General features: G+C 37.8%; 1 protein-coding gene across 1 annotated transcript in view; it reads right to left on the reverse strand.

Moving 5' to 3' along the window:
- Positions 1-1,736: 1,736 nt before the first annotated feature.
- Positions 1,737-22,539, reverse strand: part of LOC108371174 (serine-rich adhesin for platelets-like) — a 44,613-nt gene continuing 23,810 nt past the window's right edge. Inside the window, exons 5-6 of the mRNA XM_017626683.1 lie at positions 11,391-11,500; positions 1,737-2,069 (exon numbers count right to left, since the gene is read on the reverse strand). Coding sequence (XP_017482172.1) covers positions 2,003-2,069; positions 11,391-11,500 — 177 coding nt within the window. The 3' untranslated portion in view covers positions 1,737-2,002. The remainder of the gene's footprint in view (positions 2,070-11,390; positions 11,501-22,539) is intronic.

Raw genomic sequence — 22,539 nt, forward strand, 5'->3', positions numbered from 1 at the left:
ATTTTTACGAAAACTTTTTTAATTTTTAAAATAATGCGCAGAGTTTCAAATTTAGGCCTACACGGTTTCATTTGAAAATTAAACTTTATTCTTAATCGACATCAAAAAAGTCGGAGGTTATCAATTCGACGAAATATGTTTTTTAATATATTACCGCATAACTCTGGACCACGTCAATCGATTTCGATAATTTAAAGGTACTCCTAAATTTTTATATGAGAATTCAAGTCGGTTATTTTTTTTTGCTTAAAACTTACGTATTATAAGAAATGACCGAAGGAAAGAAACAAAAAAAGAAATCGTTACAACTTAAGGTGCGCTTATAATTTTGTCACAGGGTGTAAATGTATGTACAAACTTTGCACGTACTGAAAAATACACATTAGGGCTATTCGCGATTCGGTGCATAAGAGCTGACAAATTTATACAATTGCAGAAATATGCCATGGATTGTGAGCGACCTTTATTAAACTATCATGGTAAAACTTTTTTAATCAGTTGATAGAAATGTCAACCAGAGTTGCAATGCATAGCACTTTCATGCTATGGATTTTCGGTATTGCGAATTTGTCAAGCCATGACAAATGCAAATGCGTGTATTTTGTTTGTGTATTGTAAATAATTTGCAATACAAATTTGCAATGCAATGATGCTAGGCCATTTGCACCGGATCGCGAATAGCCCTATTTTGTATCATCTATTACAAACTAAAAAAAAATAAATAAATTGTTAAAATTTTTCTATTTGTGGTGCGATTTTAATTTTGGCACGGGGAGTATATATATAAGGCCAATCGAAACATGCAAATATGCAGAAAGTGAAGGCATGCAACACGCCGTTTGGGAATGGACCATTCTTTTTCGTAGAGACATGATCACGAGGTATTAATTCAAACTAACTAGTCTGAGATGTTTATGAACTGAGTGCTCTCTTTCGCTCTTACGCGCTGTATCTTTGAGGCTGCCAAGGGCTTTATGATAACTTCCGTAAATCTGACTTCTTGAATGTCCCCTTTCCTCGACGCTCTCTCCCCTACAAGCTTCGAGTTGCCGCAACAAAAGTTTCCGTGTCCGAACATCGACTTATAATGAAAAGGCAAAACTTGTCTTTGAACCACCCTACTTTCAGTAGAAATTCTGAGGAAATTTTCAACAGATGCTGGTTTGCAATTCATTGTTAGCAGACAATTTCTTTACTGTTATTCAATAAATAAATAACGCGTCTTAGCTCATCAAATTCTTTGCGCTTATTTTATTTTCCATTCAATTTTCATTCCAGTTGGCCGGAAATTCACTCGGTGGCCCGTTGTTAAGCGCAGCACGCCGCTCTTTTAATAAGATTACGGTGTTTTCGAAAGAACAAACCGTATTCATAGGCATTACGGATATACTTACATAGACGTAATCTATTTATAACTAGTGTATCTCTAGTATATACATATGTACATATATAAGTATCTGCATATGTTTGCATCTATTTATGACCGAAACAAATCAAGGCCAAATACAAGTGTCATGTTGACAGATTAACATTGTTTATATGGCGAGAAGGTGGCCGAGATGATTATTGCCGATCAAAGCCAAAACAAATGTTAGCCCACCAGAAAGCATGGATACATGGAATTCATGTATGTATGTATGTGTGTCCATATGTCTGTCTGACTGCCAATTACTATGACTAAATTGTCGGACGAATGAATTGATTTGTGAATGTGATGCCTTGACTGCCGCCTGAGTGGTGGTTGTTGTCGGGGGCCATGGCTGATGGCTGCCAGCTCACCGGCAGTTAATAGCTGGAAATGTTTATTGTTTTGCATTAACAACACAACAACAAATAAACAGTTGGAAGTATTTAATGAATGAGTGTGGGAATTTCTGCAAACGACCGCCGCTATTTCGCTGAATTGTTTTTTGTTTTCGTGTTTGCGTTTTTTTTTTTACAATTTTCTGTGACTTAAATATACTATTTACTAGGCATACCTACACAACAATTCCAGGTAGTTTTACTTACCAATAATGGCATGTACCCGCACGCTTAGCTGTGTTCGCACTACCAATGAGTTTTTGCGACTGTAAATAAATAGAGAAAAGAGGAAGAGTTAAGAAAAAAAACGATGATATTGTTAATTAAAAATGTAAGCAAATTACTCAAAAGAAAATAAAATTTAAAAAATAGAGGTAGGTAAGAAACTTTGTTAGAGGCGTCAATTGCCGTAAAATTCACCAATACAACTACAATAAGAGTTCATTACAAATTTACAGGTGTGTCCGTTTCTGGTCCAACCACAAAATAAATGCAAAGTAAAAACAAAGCAGTTAATCTGCCCAGCCGTACGGTTATAAATCAACCAGTATAATAGTTAATTGGCAATTGCTCAGCGACTCGTTTCGTCTCACCGTTCCCCGCCACCACTTCGATTGATTTTGGTTCAATGACCATTTAAGAACATCGATTGCTGAATAATAATTCTACTTGGTGCCGCATACACCGCTATTTATATACATACATACATACAAACATATAAGCTATGGAAAGGCGATATAAGAGAATTCAAGAAAGAAGCTAATAATACCCAGAGGAATATGAAATCAGTTAAGTAAACACACGTACGATGGCATGCTAAGTTTTTGATTTTTTTTTTTTGCATATACTATAGATACAAATGCATATAAAACCCATATTTTTTAGACCATTTGGAACGCATTTAGTCTATGGTCTGTGGCCAAGGTTTTCCTCCAATTTGTGGTGTGAGTCTTGATGTTGTGACACAAATGGAGGCTCGTAGAGTTTAATGTCGCCTCCGAACGGGAAATGGAAAGCTTTTAGCCATTGCCTGCCGAGGGGCGACCTCTGTGGGTAGAAAAAAACATTTTTGTAATTTTTTGCGTTGTTGCTTTGACCAGGGATCGAACTAGGTAGTAGTACGCACTTTTAACGACTTCGCTACAGGTGGTGAAACAAATATTTGGGCTCTACAAAACTTTGCTAAGTGGTTGGCCTATCTTCTCGAATAGAAAACAAAGAAAGGCCTGGCAGCATAGTAGGCCTATAAAAAACGCATTCAGGACTGTTACCGCACGTAATTCACAGTATGTGCACAGCATCCGACCAAATATTACATCTTAGGTGAACTTAATGGAGGGGATACAATGGGTCCAATTACCCCATTCTGTGGTAACGATGGATACCAAAGGAAAATTTTACCGTAAACTCTGACGGCTCAAAAGAGGTAAGAGATCTGCAGATCAGGCCATTCTATCTACTGCCTGAAGCCTACCGTGTATTTCAAGAGAAGATCTTTGCCATCCGATCTAATACGGCCTAGTTAGTCTCTACTAGGGAAGCGCACTCTATTCGTTGACGTTAAGCTCCAAACTAGTGAAGTCAAGAATTTTCCGGAAATGTAGCTCATTGTTAGGATCACTAAATCAGGTCAAAATTTCTATCTGTTAGTATCTTGGACCATGTAATATTGGAGAGAAAGGAACTAGTCGATTTGGAGAAACAAATCAGCTAACTGCGATGACTATGAAATCTTAAGGTTTAGATCAGTGGTCGACAGGTCATAGATCAGTGAGCGGTCTCTGAGCACATGTGTATTTAACACGCATACGAAGAGCGCCAGCTGAGCAGTGAATTTAACGCACACAGTCTCACTTATTGAATCGTTTGAATGTGTTGGTATGTCGGGTACTGGTTTAGATGGCCGAAGCTTAGCAAATAAGGAACTGAACACCTTTTGGAGTTAAACATAAATAATTCTTGCCGGCGTCATCACAGCATATTGGAGCTATTTTAGCAACAATTTCTCTCCCTCTCTCTCTATCTCTTTATCCCTTTTTACACAGTTTATAACTTACATCTTTTAAGCATAAAGAAGAAGAGAAATTGATTCACCAATTCTTATGTCAAAGTAGTAGTGTTTGTTACATAAACTATTCGGCTTTGGAATAACCTCGATTGGATGGATGTGCCTTTTTTTGGCTTTCATAGAGACCGACTAGAAGCATGAAGACACGGTTTCCTAACCTATCCTAACCATTTATGCATCAAATCTATTGATTAGCAAGACATGGGGTTTATATGAAAGAAGTTATCTCAAAGCAACATTGACTTTATAATCGAGACCTAACCCCCACAAGGACGTAAGCGACATGTTTTAAAAATTTTTCTTTTTTTGTTGCAGAAATGTTACTTGAGAATCTAGATGCATCAAAACTAAAATTAAAAAAAAAGTGTCGCTTACGTATTTTTGGCGGTGACGTGTCTTTTTTGTAATCAACATTAAAAAAATGTTGTCACATTTCCAAAATAACTAAACGAATTTCTCCCTTTAAAGAGTTTCTGAAAGCGTCAGAGTTGCATTTTTTGCACTAAATGTTGCATGCAACTCAATGCAAAACTATCCACTACTCGTACAAAACGCTCCTTACGTGTTCCTGTTTGTGGCTCATCTCGTTGTGCCGAATGCATGCCATCTTCCAATTTACATGGCGGCAACGTCTACATAAATGTTGTCCCTGTGGTATGTAATAATGGCGTAGCAGCGTTTGCACCAACTACAATGTGCAACGCGGCTAATCGCAAGTCGCGTTCCACTCCAACTGGTGTCCACCATCATCACCAGACAAGTCTTTGGTATGAATGTAGTTATGTGGCACTAAGCTGGTTTGTTTAAGCCCTTACCTGTACCAGCTCATAGCACTTTGCATGCCACCGACTTGTTACTATGCATCTCTGCGATTTCATTTCAGACTCAATTCTCTCAAAATACTCGACATACTTCGCCTTTAGCTTTTAGCGGCAATTAGCACAAATTAGTTGCATTTTTGCAATGTTGTCATGTTGGGTATTATTTAACACAGCAATAACTAGTTACGCGGAAAATAGAAGAACTTTAAAGTACATACTAGCGGTTTTGTTAACCTTTTGTATTTTTTGGATTTTAACATTTCATTAGAAAACACTAAATATTTAGGCTAAATAATTTCACCGCAAAGCGCACTCCCGCCGCTCAAGCTCTAAATCTTCCGTTACTCTCGCAAAACTCGAAAGGAAGTGAAAAGTGTGCCATCGATAATATATTCCAAACGTAAACACTTTCATCAACTAATTATTATTCTGCAGTCACTCGAGGCAGTTATTAAAAAACGATCGCTTTTCTCAGCCACTTATTGCCAGCATCGCTGCCTCCTTCTGCACTTTTTTGTTCGCAATAAATAATCAAGTGAAAGGCCAAGAAAATGGCGAACTTCGAATGTCCACATGCAACATGCGGCCGCATCAGCATCGTCTGCAGTTAGCCGCTTCAACGTAGAGAGCACCCACACATGAATGTATCTATGTAAAAACTCTACAAGTTTCGAAAAAAAGAGAAGTATTTAATGTGCCCCAGAAACCCAGTGAAACCCAACAACGCAACAGCCTCGCTGGCTGCTCATCGTCAATTGTCAACTTGAAACCGCAGCCACCAACGCCATGAGACCCACTCGACGGTATCGAGTGGCGGGAACACACACAGGTAGCCAGCCATTCGGACGGACCTCGCCACCGCTGTGCCCTGTCTGCGCTTCAGCAGCCCACGAAAGCTTTGTTGTAAAGCTGCACAGCTGCACAGCTACTCCTCTAGCTGCTGTTGCTGTTGTTGTTGCTGTTGATATGCAATGTTGCAAAACCCGAAACGGACGCTTCCTGCTTCAGCCTACCACCGGAGTTTCAGCACCCAACTGCAACTTCCCACTGCATGTGTGCGCATTTTTATGTTTGGCCGTCCAACTGGCAGCGAGCAGCGAGCAGCCACAGCCAGAGCTGCATAATGGGTTCAAGGTAAATTGTATTCGCCACTGTGTCCGTCTTGCCTGACAGTCGCGGTAAGTAACTCTTTTCGGTTGTCCGTCCGTTCGTCCGTCCATAAAGTTTGTCTGCTTTCAAAAGCCAAGAGAACGGAAAGTGAAATTTAGCCATTCAAAGCGGCGTACTGGCTAAGTGGCATGCTGCAGCGATGGCGTGCACATGGAAACGTGCATGTGCATGTGTGTGTTGATCTTTTATCGCCAACTTTCGACAGTTCTGGCAAATTTCTTCGCCGTTCCTTAAACCATAAAATCAAAATAAAAATCGAACAGAAACAGGCGAGGCAAGCAAATGCGTCCAGAGAAGAGGTGGCAGTGAAGCCAGAAGAGCGTAGAGTTTATGCATAAACGAAAAACGAGAACAAAAAACCAACAGTCAATGCAATAAATACGAGTATTGACTTTCATCAAAACAAAGAAACTAAAATAAAAAAATGAAAACAAAAAAACCAAAAAAAAATTGCCAGCGCCATAACAGCAAACATTCACCAAATACCTGCGGGCTATGAACAATAAATCTATTTTTGTTGCACACTTTCTAACTTTACCGGCCAGACGCATTGGCTGTTTCATAGAAAATGCTGCATTAATCATGAAAATAATCAAAGCTGATTGCGTTTAGCACTCGTCGCAAAGTGGGCATGGTCATCCATCCACTCACTCAGCTGTACACAAAGTGCATTGAATCATTGCTATTTGCGGCTGCACAAGCCATTCGTTCTCCATTCTACGCTTGCTTATCTATCTAATGCCTTTTAGCTTTCACATCGCAAACCATAACTTTTATTTACACATTTTAGGTATACGAAATGTAATCTTACTCGTTATGTGTGTATGTTTGTAGATACACGAGTATTAGAATGAGAAAATTCGCAATATTCCTTAACTTGATCTTTTTGCGCAGTTTGGTAAACAAATTCTTATCAGTAGATAAACAAGCTACTACCCCACAATCTAAATTCCTTCTATTCTACATACATATGTTTGTAGTTACTTTTGATCATCGTTCGTGCATTCATACAGTTATGAATGTGCGAGTAGTATTAATTTACGAAAAGCATTTGTTGATTGATTGCGGTGACGATGACGGTTGCAGTGACTGTGCTGGCAGTGATGGTGGCCATACTGTCTAACGCCATTCATTCGATACTCAAATGTGAAGTGGCCTTCGTATTCTTAGAATTCATGAGTTTGCGTGTTTGTCAATACATATATGTATGTATGTATATTTGAGTTTGTGTGAGCAACATTGCAAGCAAGCTGTCAAATGCAGATTCCAGGAAAAACTATTTGCACGAGTACATACAATAGCTCACAAAATAATTTTCTTCTTCCTATTTGGCTAGGGCTGCCAGATATCTCTGTTGCCAAACCGGGACACTTTAGGGAGGGCCTCTCGCTCCCTTCCCTTTCATTTCGACGTGCGAAAGGATGCAGTGAAATTTTATTTTGACAGACAAAAACAAAAACATTAAAACACGAGATCATGAGATCATTACAACGTACGCCAACAAAACAAAACAACTTATCACAACTAAAGCACAAAGAATTTTTCACAATGCATGAACCTTTTTTTATTCTTTATAAAAATACAGTTTATACTAAATATATCAAAAAACATAAAAATAAAATTGTTAAACTTTGTGCTAAACTCGGGAAAGTTCAATAAATTTTGCATACAAATTTGCAACATTCTAATCAGACTTTTTATAAAAATTTTTAAAATGAAGTTTTGCAGCCCATTAAATTTTAGTTGATTTTTGGTATTGGTATTTACTGAGAGTTTCTTCCATACAAACTATGTTCGATAATTCTTTTTATATGGAAGACACGGTCTGCAAAAAAAATAAATGCTAAAAATCAACGAAATTTGCTGGCAACTTCAGACTTGCACTTTATTAATTGGCTCAAAAGCTACATTGCAAAATTTGTCTAAAAGATCTGATTAGAAATTGTGATCTGATGAAAGAGCCTTCGAGACAATAATTTTGTACGGCACTGTACTTATAAGTACTCTAGGTTTTATGAAAGAAAAAAATTTAATACAAGATAACATTAAAATATCAGTCATATTTTTCGTTGCTGTGAACTTGTTTCAAAACTTCTGTCTTTTTACAACGCTTTTATCAACTTGCAATGTTTGTGTCCGACACCATAAAACCTTTGCTTTGCAAAGTTCCTATAAAAAAGTCTAGTGCATAGGGCGACATCTGTAGTGAATAGGGCGAGGTAGATGACATCTAGATGTCGCCCTATGTACTACGTTCGCTACAGCGGAAATAGACGACACGCCATTTCTTTAAATAAAATTAATTGGTGCTCGTTTGTATGTACATACATATGTAAATGCATGTGTGTGCACCTTTCTATTAATATCGTTGAATTATTTTAATATCTATTGCAAAATTTTATTCAGACAGGACTAAAAAGTAGAAAATAAATAATATAAAAAAAACTTTTTAATATACAACGCTTTTATAAATGGACTAAAAAGTAGAAAATAATATTTCTCAGTCCCATAGAATTTGTTTTGATAACTTTTGATTTTGAAATTTTAGCAAAAGTCGTTATAACCAATTTATGAGATTGAAAATGAAAAGCGTGGGGGTTGTATATTAAAAAGTTTTTTTTATATTATTTATCCTTAATATAATTGTAAAACTCTGTGCACGTCATTTTGAACGTATTTAGGTATATTATACTAATCATCAACTATTGCTTGTGCAAAGTTCAACTATCTCGAAATGTAACTATTTCACAAATTAAACCGGTGCACTGAGAGAAAGAAGTTTAGAATTAAAAAAGCATTCTAAATTAAAAAATACGCATATGAAAGAGCACCAACCCAACTCGTAATTCATTTAAGTATACAAAATTTTAGTATGTATTTAGTATAGAAATATTCAATTCAAATACGCCCATATTAAAATGAAGCGATTTGCAATTACCGATTGCTTTTTCATATTAAGTCAAAAAAAATATTTAAATTCCATGCTGGTTGTAATGGGAATTGAACCCTGACCCTCTGGAAATTAGCAAATTGTGGCAAGCATCTTCGCGCACTCAGCTACAGCCAGACATGTAAATGTGCATTTAAATGTTGAGTTTGAATCAACACCACGCGTGCGTGTTATGAAAGTATTATTTTTAATTACGAACATTTTTAAACGATAATCAAATAGAAAATATTCATGTTTGCTATGCGTTATTTCCCTCATTGAATTCATAACATTTTTCTGAATATTACAACGCGTTTTTTCTCTTAGTGTAGTGATTTTTGAAATTTTATTCAAATTTGTGCAATCAAATCGAAAACCGGGACCCTAAAACGAAACCCGGGACATTTTAAGGTTGGACCGGGACACCGGGACAAATAGTCTAAAACCGGGACATATCCGGGAAAACCGGGACGTCTGGCAGCCCTATATTTGGCGCTGTAACCGCCCCGGCGATTTTGGCCGAGTTCAACAAAGCCAACTGACGCGAAGTGGAAAAGCCAAGTGAAGCCAAGTCCTTCTCCACTTGGCCTTTCCAATGCAGTGGGGGCCTCCCTCTTCCTGTGCTACCACCAGCGGGCTCCGAGTTGAATACTTTCAGAGTAGCGTCGAGTAGCGAATGCATTGGCTGCCTGTTGTGATTGCAGCTTTTCGACGTTAAGCTTTACTAGAATTTTTGGGCGCACATTTTTTGCTGCACAGAGGCGGGTGCGTATATAGTAGTCCGAGTCATTGTTTGGGCCTCGGAGTGTACGTACGTCTAAAACACTGGAAGCATACCTTCCGTCTGTCACAACATGATCGATTTGATTTCTCGTTTTTTGATCCGGAGGCAGTGATGGATCTTTTTATGCTTAAACCTAGTACTGCATACTACCATGTTTCGCATCACGGCGAAGTCGATTCGCCTCAGTCCGTTATCGGACGTTTCGTCGTAGAGGCTGAATTTTCCGACGGTGGTTCCAAAGATCCCTTTCCTTGACCACCCTGGCATTCAAGTCGCTCGTATGTGCGCTCCAAGCGCTCACAGAAAAGATCATTGGACGCATCATCCTTCTCTTCCGTCGGGGCATGGGCGCAGATTAGTGAGATGTTGAAGAATCTCGCTTTGATGCGGATTGTGGCTAGAGTCTCTTTCCCACCACAAACACCCCTTTACATGGCAGCTGTAGTAGACGTTGCAAGGTCCCAGACATTTTTTGCCATTGACATTATTGCACGCCATCTCAAGTTTGTGTGCTCCTTCTGGTCGGCTCACACAGGAGTTAGTGACCAAGCACAAACTCTCGGTGCTGACAACACAGGGCATGAATCACGTACGGCGTCAATTGTCTGGACGACGTCATGTTGATATTATCTTGCTTCATGAACACCGAAAATTGTTTGATCGTTTGTGCGAAATCGTCAACTCGATTTCAAATTGGTTCGCGTAAGAGTAGGAGGAACATGTAACAGCAAGAAAAATCCCTGAGTCTGTGTTTTGACGACATCGCTTTTTCAGTATCGTTTGAACGACTATCATTTCAAAGTTACGTGATTCATCCAATAGAAACTCAATGCGCTACAACTTCACAATTCCTTCGATTGTTACAGTCGTAGTTGTTCCGAGGACGACGCGGTTGAACCTTAGCTAGGCTTTGGGAACTTAAATCACTCGCGTTGTTTCGGGTTGTTTTGCTGAAGGTTAGTTCTATCTTAGCCGAAATCTATTTAAAGGCTGCTTGCCGTACTTAAAAGACAAATTCCCTTTCAAAGAGAAGAATGTCGAAGCAACTTTAGCAAAGTGAGTATTGCAGCATTTACTCGAAGAGATATTCGTATTTAACTGTATACATATATATGTATGTATTTGGAGATTTCAGTACATAACAGATATTTCACTTTTTTTTTTTAATTAGCTATGATTTGATGCAAAAGTTATAAATGAAATTTACGCAAGGTGAGCATCTGCAGCATTTGCGTTAGCAAATGACTTCATAGATACTCCTGAAGTTACACCGCGCATTGCGCTTTGCATTTAACTTGGCGAATTGAAAGGTGTCTACACCACATGTTTGTGAGTAATCACGCCAACAACAACTAGTTTTGGCATTGTTTTCACAAAACAAAAACAAAAAAAATAAAAAATAAATTCATACAGACATTTGAGTGAAGTGTGGGTGAGTAATGACTGCTCTTAATTAAACAATTCTAATAAAGCACTTTATTCATTGCTTCTACAGACAGAGTTTTTTTTTGTTGTTTATTGTTGTTAACCACAAATGACTTAATCTCAAAGAAAAGTTGTAGGTGTGAAACTTACAAAGCTCAAATAACACAACACCTTCTACTCGAATGCCAACATGAATGCTCATTTGTGAGGAAATTTTTACAAGCAATTGCAATAATATTTACATAAAAATATTAAATAATTCATAACAATGCGCATTGGGTGCTCAAGTTTCACCAAATGTTGCTCAAGTGCGCAACTGGCATACTTCGCTCTGCATAAGCCACTTTTGTCCACTTAAATTAAATTTAAATTACTCGCCAGCGAACTCACCTAGAATTAAGACCTTCAATTTCTTCCGCTTGTTCAGCAAGCGAGGACTCCAAATCCAAATAGGCGCCATAGTCACCATCTTTGTACACCTGTATGGCTGCGTCGTCGATCTGCAATGAAGAGTGCAAAAGAGAGAGAGAGAGAGAGAGAGAAGAAAATTGATCGATTAGTACCAGGAATGTAGTTAATGGAGCGAAGAGATAAGAAAATCTATGTACTAATGCACTCGCAAGCAGATGCAGTGCCAGCAGCGTAAAGAAGAAAATGCTTATAAATAATAAAATAAATCAACTGCCATTCTCCTCAACGCGTTGATGCGTTAATTACGACTACGATTCGACGACGAAAGTAAGTTATAGACTGGTTTTTGCCTAAGAAGATTGCTGGTTATTCTGCGCATATTTGTTGCAGACAGACATCCTTTAGAAGACGTTCATTGGACAACCGGTGGTCTGTGGCTAGTGGCTGGTGGCTGGTGGCTGGGCAGGGCCGCTGGCAATGCCATTCACATTCGTATTCGCATTCTCATTAAGTAAAAGTGGCGCAAGTGCCAGTGGCCGAGAGTCTGTCCTAAGTTGGTAGCACAGCTGGTCGCAAAAGCGAACATAAATTTCATCGCCACTTTGTGCATACATATCTAAATACATGCACGTCCATCGTCCATGCATCGATTGCTGGCTGATTAGCTAGTCAGTCCATTGTGTTTTATGGAATGTTTGCAGCGTCATGCTGGCGTGGACTGGCGCACGATTGATGTAATGTTGCCACTGGCCGCTGCTGAGATGGTTGTGTACGCATTTTGAAAATCATGTCTGCTGCTGCTGCTGCTGCGGTTGCATGCCACAGCCACTTTTATGATGCAGCTGCTGGCGCTGCTGCCCCACAATCACTAGATTCGCATTGAAAGCTTTGCTTCATCGATGCTACAGATGGCTGGCAGCTCACTCACGGCTTGTCGATTGTTGATGAAGCTTAATGATGATGGGTCACCTACTTTTCTCTTCTGCTGATGCAGCGTTTCGTCGTGCATTGCATTTTTAATTGAAGACATCAATTAATTGCAGGAGAAATGAGAATTGCTGACACGTTTCTTCGTTGCCTATCGCCAGCTTGACTGACTGCTGCCCTGCAGCCACAACTGCTGCATAGTGCCAGGTTCGTGGCAAAATGCTTTCGGATTTCTCGATTGGAAATTCTTGCCTTTCCTTTCATTTTTGTTCGAATGTATGTATATACAATATTTAAACACAATAAGTTTGTACTGCTTCCATCTGAAGCTTCTCTTTTCTTGCATTTATTTCAATTCACTACTTCACTTATGTATGTACGCCTTTGTATCAGCGTTGCTTTGCTGGTGCCTGCTGCTGCTGATGGGCAGCCGTTAAAACTAATGCTGATTGCCACATTTTTATTTGCAGTACTACATACAGCAGAATAATCGCTTAGTTGCAGTACAAATTACTAACAACGCTTGGCGATCCGTTGCAATGAGGCGCGACTTTACAACTCACTAATGTGTGAAAAATTCTGACCATTAGGTGGATATTTTCATGGTGCATACTCCAGATTACGTGCATGACGGCATTCCACATGCCAACATACATACATATATACATACATATGTGCAACACTTGTTTCAGAACATCCGATTGCACCACAAAAAAAATAAATAAATGGAAGGGGAAAAGCTGTAATGGTTCGGTGCCTTCGGTAGCTCAGTGAATAAAAAAAAACGGTTTGTTTTGTTCTACCCAAAGTGTTGGGCAGCACCATTAAGCCAGTTTAGAGGTGCTAATGTGCTCTAATGAACTAACTACTCGCACCATTATTAATGTACTAAAAACTATAGCAATAAAACATGAAGGTCACTAACTTATGAAGTGGAGATAAGTAGGTATGTAAGTACATACATATGTGATATAATTCTAGTGCTCGGATAGCTAAGATGTATTTTGCTGTTTTGATTTCATTTCGAATGGGTTGTAATTCTGATAAAAGAGTATCTTTATGAAACACATCCAAGTTGTATTTATCTCATTTTCTACCATCATATCCGGTTCTCAAATTAAAAATGAATCTACTAAAATCAAGTTGGAGTTGAGAATAGATCACATGCCGCGAAAGCTCCCACAGAGATCTTAAGAACCCTTGATTGTAAAGTTTTCGCCATATCGAGTCCGCCATTTTTAAGTTTTCCAACCTGACCTCAGATTTGTAATAAGCGGCCCCAAGAGCCCCAGAGGAAAACGTTTCAAACGGACCGAATCGATTTTAGTTTTTTGGCCGCCATATTGGATTCGCCATTATGAATTTTTAAAATCATGCTCTATGTTCGTAATCGGCAACCTCAAAACAAAAGAAAGGTCACACTGTTTTCAATAGGAGACGTCTATGTGATAATTTTAAGACCCTAATCTTTGTAATCCGTCCTATAGAATTTTGGCCATCGTACTGTACTAGTTGACGTGATGTGGAATGGAGTTTTACGCCGCTTTCTTTACATCGCTATGTTTGGCACGTTCCCGGTCGTGATCTAAGCGTCTTACAAAAACAAAATGTTCGTAAAAATTTTTCAAAAAGGGCGAAAGCCGTGACAGTTTTTGCTAATTATTTAAAAAATGTTTTTTTTTCATCCCTCTATACAAAGCATGTCGGAAATTAAATTCTCTACAAATTTGATTGAACCATTTTTTACGCAAAATGCAAACTAAGCTTGCAAATCGCAAAAAAAACCAAAAAACCTAAAATTGAAGATGGCGGAATGTTGCCATCTGGAATCTGCAAGACCGTGGATCCATGATCTACGTGTCGAATAGAAGTAAACTGCATCAAAAATTCGCTACTGCAATTTTTTTTTAGAAAAATTCTAATTTTACTGAGCTAGAGTGTTGGCATTTTATTTTATATCTAAGAAAATGCGCAACCAAAAAATAATTTCCAAAAATTAAAGATAATTTGTTGCCATTTCTAGCTTACACTGCATTAAACTATTTAAAATTGAAGGGACAATATAATCAAAAAATTTCCAAAAATTCTGTATAAAAAGTGCTAAATTTTGATGTAGCTAGTTATAATTTTATAAAGAAAGTATTTAAATTAGTCAGGTGACCTTATCAATATGTCAGGCACTATATTTTTTATCTGTCGTTTTAAGTTTTTATTACATATTTTCTTTGCTACGCAGTATTATTGTTATTCCAACGATTGCATGCACTAAACATAGTCATATTCTACGCAACTATTGTCAAAAGGACATTCGCTGTTGGCAAATAGCAAAAGGTATCATTATAATAATTCACTTCCTCGTGACCTTTGGCTGCTATGCCCCATACAAGCACACGCCGAGCCTTCTTACACCACACCCACTTTGCATTTAGGTTGAAGGTAATTAGAATACGAAAATTATTCAACGACTAACTCATCACATTTTCTGACATAGTTAAGGCTATATAATTCAAGGCACACCCTGACTCTCCCATCAAGCAAACTACTACGCTAGAATTATAGCACATACTATGAAGGACTGCTCATAACTAAATATGTGGCCATGTACATACTGGTATGCCGTCCTAGTTGTCGACTTTCTGCTTAGCTACATACATATGTATCATGTTTGTATGCATGTATACCAATGCACTATGGGTAATTCGACCCATTTTTGTGGCCAAAACTAATTATGACTAAACATTTAGATTATTAAAAAAATATTTTTTTTTTATTGACATACGATTTCCCCCATTTTTGCAAAAAACCCTTAACCCTTGACAAGCGATGGGTCAAAAAGGGTAACCTTTTATTTGTGGTTCTATTGAAAAAGTTGAAATGCAGTTTTTTCACCAAATATTTATACTAAAGAAAAAAATTCAACTTAGTTACAAAAACGATTCATACGGTAGCTAATTTTAAAAAATATTGTAAAATTATAATAATTTCAATTGAAAACCTGAAAGCTCCAAATTTCCTAATTTTTCTGCTGAAAATTTAAAACGAGCAGCCTTTGCAACAACAAAATTGTAAACCGCCTTTTTTGCTCTCTTAAATGAGTTCTCCTCTCCAAGTAGTAAATAATTCACTACTGAAATTATAAAGAATACCTAAAAAATACCATTTTCTTCAAAAACGCGCAAACAATCGCAGCACGAAATTTACACATAAACTCAAAACTTTTCATTTTACACGTTTTTGATAGTCGAAACCCGGCCAAGTACGGTCAATACTTTAATAGATTAATCACATATCACTTAAAAAAGAAACACAAAATGTAACTAAAAATTTTACGAGTAAAAATAAAACCTTTTATATCTAATTTTTAGAATCGTGAATTACTTTATTCTCAGGTCTCACAGACATACATACATACATATGATAGATGGTTGTGGCGGTAATAAATTTTAGGAGGTAGCTAATGGTTAAATTGTACGCGTTGAAAACAAATATTTTTTCCTCTCCCCAGAACTCAAAGTCGTTTCCTCCTATAGAGCTACAGAAAGCATGCCGAACTGATGGACGATAGAGCAAATTACTGGCATTTTGTTAAAAAAAACTACTCCCTTATCTTGTAGCTAGATGACTGTGATGTGTTCGTAAGTGCTGGTACGATTTTGCCATCACAAAATGCAAGCAAACGTTTCCGCATTTGTTTCATACAGCTTCCCTTTTTCACATAAATCTAACTTCTAATCTGCTTCTTCTGCTATGTTCACATAGTCAATATGTCGTAATTAACTTCTTATTGACATCTTTTCCTACGAATGCGCTCCCCTATATGGTTATTTTACGTTTCCTGCTAATTTGCAAAAAAGGGACCCCATCTATGCAAATGCATACAACAACATATTTGCATAGCAATTGAACTTCACAAAAAAACGCCAACGAAATAGCAACATTTTGCCAACATTTGCCATTTGCTGATCTCTTGTCGTTTCCTGCAAACTGCAGATGCCATAACAACAACAACAACAAAAACACCAGTAAAAGTAGCGAAAAACACCACCAGCCAAATAACCAATTTGTACTCGGCTTGACGCTCATAACTCTTCAATGCAAATGCGATCGCGCTATTAGGCGACTGACTGTTAGAATTTATGACCGCTTCGCAAGATTTACGTATCCTTTTGTGACGCAATGTTCGATTGGAGAAGGAATGGAGGGAGGAAAATTTACGAAAGCAATTGCACATTTCATCTGCTCCGTGTAGTAAATGTTTGTATGATTGTGTGAATGTGTGTGTGTGTGTGAAAACCTGCTGGGCCATTAGTGGCAGAGGTGTGTTCGCAGTTTTCCGCATAGCGGTTGGCAAATGTCAGTTAATGGCACCCCAATGGCAGTTGGAACAGTGCGAATTAGTTAACAATGCAGTAAAAGTTGACTCAAATGGTAATTGCTGCCCTCAGGCCAGAACAATAACTACAAATAAACATAAAGAGGCAAGTTTGTTAAGTAAAGGCTTAGAGACTTTGCACTACAAGTGCATTAGGGGTGTTCATTTGGAAAGCATTTTTTAAATTTTAATGAAGATTATATTTAAAAAACATAAAAAAATCTAAAAATGTGGTTGGGAATGTCGAAACCGCACACTTAACAAACAAGCGCGACTGATCCGGGGTATCATCGCATAAGGGTTCTCAATGTGGAGATTCCACAACTGGTAAATCAACAAAAGTGAGCGGAATGTGAAGTAAGCTTTGGTCTACAGTCCCGGTTTTGCCCAACCCAACGAAGTACAATGACCGCGTGCTTATCATATTAATGGATCTTTAAAACCAGGTTCAGCCATACGTAGATCATGTAATGAATCAGACAGACTATGCATTGACAAGCCTAAAACAGTATACATTAAAATTAAATCAATGAGTAAACGGAGACCAACCAATATCAGATTGTCGCTAGCACTTAGTGGATTCATTAATTTGGCAAGGATGCGTCATGAAATTTTAACTGCTTCCAATTATGTGACAACATCAAGAATAACGCTGCCAGTATGCCTAGCAAAAAATGTAAGTGTAGATTTTTTTTAATTTAAGTTTGCTAAACTCTACTAACTTTCAGGACATCCCTAAAGCGCAAGTAAACGTTGAGCCAGGTTGAACCTGTCTCGTTGCCGACGCCTGTACGCGTATTTGGACAGAGAAAACTCAATTTCGTTGAACATTCTAATAGGCGTTTTTTTTTTTTACGATACGAAACCATAAAAAAGCCAAAGTAAACTGACCATTCCGATTGTCCACTTTAACTTCGTTTGCTGTTAAAGCAGATGCGCTTGTTATTTTTTTTATTTTTTTTTTCCTTTGGCAACACTAAAGTTCAAAGTTTGTTGTACCAGCATTGTGTAATACATCACTTATGCAAATAGCAAAAAAAAACACAAGGTAAATTTAAACGTGAAAAATAATAAATCTTTAACTATCTGCACATTCCGCCCTTAAATGGTGGTAAGGAAGACTTTACCAGACCCTATTGTTGAACTGTCGAACCACCAAAGGCACACCTACGACTCTCGAGTTTCTTTGTGCGGCTGTTTACCTTATCCTCAGCCAAGGAAATTGCGCAGCTACCAGCTGTAGCTGCCGTGTCTGAGTGTCTCAGGCAAAACCATCGGACGTCGGTCGGCCTTCATGCGCCCGCATGGCTCCAGCAGAACCGTGAACACTATCGAAACGATTCATCGCTTTTGCTCTGATGCATCTAAAATGCTTTTCTATATTCATATGCAATCATTGCTGGCACTATGTACTAGGGATGTATGTTTGTAAGCTGGTGAGGCGTATCCGTGTTAACGTTTTCGTTTACAATTGTATTGTTTCGTCTGCCAATGAACTTATTTGCCAATGCGCCTATTGTGCGGCTAGTAATAAAATGGACCTTTGTACAAACAGTTGTCCATAAGTACATACATACACATGGCTGCTTACGGTGGTTCTAGCTTCGTTGTCGCCGCCGTCACCAATGCTCTCATTGTTTGCACTTCCCTTTAGTTTTCTTTTGTAAAGTATGTAGTTCGGCTCAGCTTAAGCTTAGTTAGCTTAGCTCAGATCTACTCAATTCAGCTGTGTCTGTCTGGCCGGGCCCATCGCCAATTGCTCGCATTGTTGCTCGAGTTTTATACCAACAGTTGTTGTTGCTACTCTTCCAACAACTTCCCAACAACGTTTTGTTAGCGTTTTGCTCAACACAATGGGAGTTTTCACATTTTTGTTTCCATTTTCTTTTAAGCTGGATTTTACATGGGCGTACAACTGCAATTACTGCCCAGTTGAAAGCGAATAAACAAAGCAACAACCAAATGATCTCATCCGAATAAATCCGATATGACTCTTGGTCGGCAGTAAGTGATGAAGGCTTTCGGTTTTTGCCAAGTCAGAGCAGAATATCGACTTTTATAGGAATTTTATGACTTTTCGGAATAATTACGGCTCTTATGCGATTAATTTATGTTTGTATATGTAATATATCTATATGCATAGCCACAAGGCGAATAAGTGTCCATATTTTTATGAACTCGCTTAATGAATTTAAACGTCGACTAAATTCTTGTGATAGGAAGTACCACACGAAAAAAACTAAAAAAACTTCTTGACCTAGTCCCTTACGTTATACCGTTTTTTCTGTGTTTTTTTTTTTGAGGAGGTAATTACTTTCCTAGTCGCTTAGTAGATAGAGTCTGAGTTCTTCTCCATGCTCTTTAAGCTCGATGTTTTAGGTTCCGCTGCGGATACCCTTCATCTAGCAAAAACTGTAACATAACCACATAACACCAAAGTATATTTCTGGGCTCGTCATAGAAGCATAGGTGCAAACATGTACCTTCTACCTATTACTGCCTTACCGGTAGTACTATCTGACCCCATACAATTAAAATAATCGCCTTATTTATTTACGACATAATTGGAACAGATATTATACTCAGAAAGCGATGATCTGGCAATATGGCTTTGACCATCAACCCGACCAAACCGTAGTCAAGCACTTTTGCCGCTATTTTCGACTCCACATTGTGAGAGAAGAAGCACGTACCACCAAATCCACTTTGTGAACGTGCCCAGAAAACTAAATGTCAAATCTTGAAGTTGCTGGGTTGTTGTTGTAGCATAGCCGGAAGGGAGGGAACTTAAAATAATCACTGGTGTATACGTACATACATGAATTGATGCAATTATTATAAGTCATTTTTGACCCCGACGCTCTTGCGTATACATCTAGAACGGAAACCACTACCGGTTGAAGTCACATAGTTTACAGAATGCTTAAGAGCCAACATGTTAAAATGATATTTTGTGTTTCCGAAATATGAAAAAGCATCTATGAAGTGCAGAATAAAAACGTTCACTAACAATGGCATTGTTAATAAGTATTAAACAAAAATCATTTTGATTATATTTAAAGTTTTAATTTAGTACTTTGATTGATTTTTTTCTCAGTGTTCTGTCGGCACCTGGGATTCTCTAGCTTATAATATTCTACTCTTTGGTTGTTTGTGTTTCCGACATCGCTTGTCAAATTTGGGTTTGGAGACAAACCCGATTTCGATGTTGTGTCATCTTCAGTGTAATTTTTCGAACGAAAACCAAATTTGGCAGGGGATGACGGAAAATCGTTCCAAAATGCATCATACAATATTCTACCTACACCTTGAACCTTTCAAATGATGTCAAACAAAGATAAAGGTTAGGTGAGGCTGACTAGCCACATCGTGGCTTAGCGGAGACAAATGAGGTCCATAGTGTTGCCAGATTACTCAGCTAATCCCTACAACTAGGAGCAATGTTTAAAGAACATATCCAAATAGCAGCATTGGCAAGCTGGAACAACTTGCTGTGACGTTTTGTTTTCCAAATTCAATAGAAAACCTATCCCCCTAGCCGTGATCAATTGTTGCACCATTAATCTTAGTAAATTTTACTTACGGATCTAAAAAAAATTTGTTTAAATTTGCGCATACTAGAATAGGTAACCAGTTTTCCCCCACTAATGAATGCAAATTTACACACCGTGTTAACTAAATTCAACACTGCTTGTTTACTTTTACTTATCATATGTGTGGCGTAGAACAAATTTCAAATTTTTTTGTTGAATTCTAAACATTTATTGTTCACAGTTTACACATAAAATATTAAAAATTTTCGCTAAATGATTTTGGTTTAAATTTGCGCATATAAAGAGAGGTAACCAGTTTCCTCTCCTAATGTGTGCAAATTTACACACCGTGTAATAAAATTAAAACTGGATGTTTACTTTTACATACCAAATTTGTTGCGTAGAGCGAAATTACACATAAGATGTTGAAAATTGAGTAAATATGAGCACTTAATGTTTATTATTAGTAAAAAATTGAATTTTACTTTCAAAATTTTTGCAATTTTAAACATTTCATGTGTATTTTCTTAAATATCTTATTTTTTAAAACAAATCTTGAACATCTTGTGTCATTACTTACGCAGATTCTGGTTGAAAAATAAACAGTTTTCAGTAGTAGATTTACATTCACTTTTTTGAGTGTAGGCAAAAAAACAACCGAAAGGATATATAGGAAAGCAATATACGCTGCAGCTTTTCTGAAAAAGTGACCTAGCTGAAGATGTAAAACCAGTCTGAGAGCCTTTGTTTCGTGGGCTAAGCATTGGGGCTGACCGATACCTTCGTTTCATTTTGTTGCCGTCTGTTTTTTTTTTTCATTTTGCGCACTAACTACGAATGCGATGAGCGCAGAGAAAAGAAGGTTTCCTTTGCGCTTTTGTCTTGGCAAGTGTTCCTACTTTCTCCGGAGAGATGTACAAACTTATAGATTGCCAGCATGCTGATTGATACTCGTTTAATTGGGTCATCTCCCTAAAATCTATAGCAAATCACTTTACCACAGCTTCAATTATGATGTATTGAGAAAGAAACGCATCTAAACTTTGCAAGTCATAATGACATTCACTTTAATTTTAGACCATAAAAAGGAATCGAAATGAAAAAATACTCGTAGAGGGCAGTTTATGGTTCCGTATAGCAAAAAATGTAAATTAACAAATTAAGAAAAAAAAAAACAAAAGAATGAGAGCAGCCTTCGGGCTTTCTTTATCGCAAGCTTGTACTTATCTCGAAGATTATACAAAGTTTCATTGGCGAAAGCCAGAAAAATTTTGCACTACTTTTTGTTTAGCAAAGTAAAAATAAACAAAAATTTGTTTAATTACTTTTGAGATAAAAAAAAACTGGTTTTAAATAAGAACAAGGCACGAATACATACATACATATGTATGTGTGTATAAATCGTGTCCAGATTTTTCGGCTAGGAGAAGCGAAATTTTACCTGAACAAATTAATATGTAATATGGCGCTAAACTTCCAAGGTTACTTTGATTATCAAAAATTCAATCGCTGTTATCATTTCCATTTTAGGTGTTTCCAAAAAAGCTCCCTTCGAATGAAAACTTCTAACAACAAATTGTGAAGTTATCACCAAATCAATGTTCACTCATTTGTCCAGCATTGTTACATAGTATTGTTTATATTTTTTTTTTGTTTGTTTTGTGCTATTAAGGCATCATAATTGCCCATTCAAATAAAAAAACATGAAATATCAAAACAAAAATAATTCAACAGCAGCGGATGTGAAAACGAGATCGTTCAGCTGAGTGGCAGCAGCAGACTTCTTGAGTGACCGCGAATACACGCCGATTCGCCCCTCACTGCTGCTAGAGAAGTAGAAAATCTCGTTCCATGTAGATTTATGCGCGCTTACCGCCCTATAATCGCACGTATCGCAGCAGCGGACACGTCCGCATACGCTTTTGGCTCTTTGGCAAAGCGCTTAGGCCGACAGCGCTGCCTGGTTTTTAAAGTCAGCCAGCCAGCCTACAGCAATGGGCGGGGGTAGGTGTGGGGTGGGGTGGGGTGTTGCGGCATTTGGCACGGAATCAATTTCGGTCAGATCGCGGCAAGCCTGCGCGGCGTGCTGCTGAGCTTTTTATGAGTGTTAAACACAATTATGAACATTCATTCATGTGCTTACTGTACATATTGATATGTATGCATGTACATACACATATGTATGTATGGATTTATGCGCATTGCTAATAGAAAATATATGTAAATATCCGGACGTATTTTCGTATTATAATAATCATTATATAAATAGGCAATCATGTTTCCTTTACACCCCTTT

The sequence above is a fragment of the Rhagoletis zephyria genome, unplaced genomic scaffold (genome assembly GCF_001687245.7).
Source record: "Rhagoletis zephyria isolate East Lansing unplaced genomic scaffold, Rhagoletis_zephyria_1.1 Rzeph_scaffold_04747, whole genome shotgun sequence".
Taxonomy (NCBI): Eukaryota; Metazoa; Arthropoda; class Insecta; order Diptera; family Tephritidae; genus Rhagoletis; species Rhagoletis zephyria.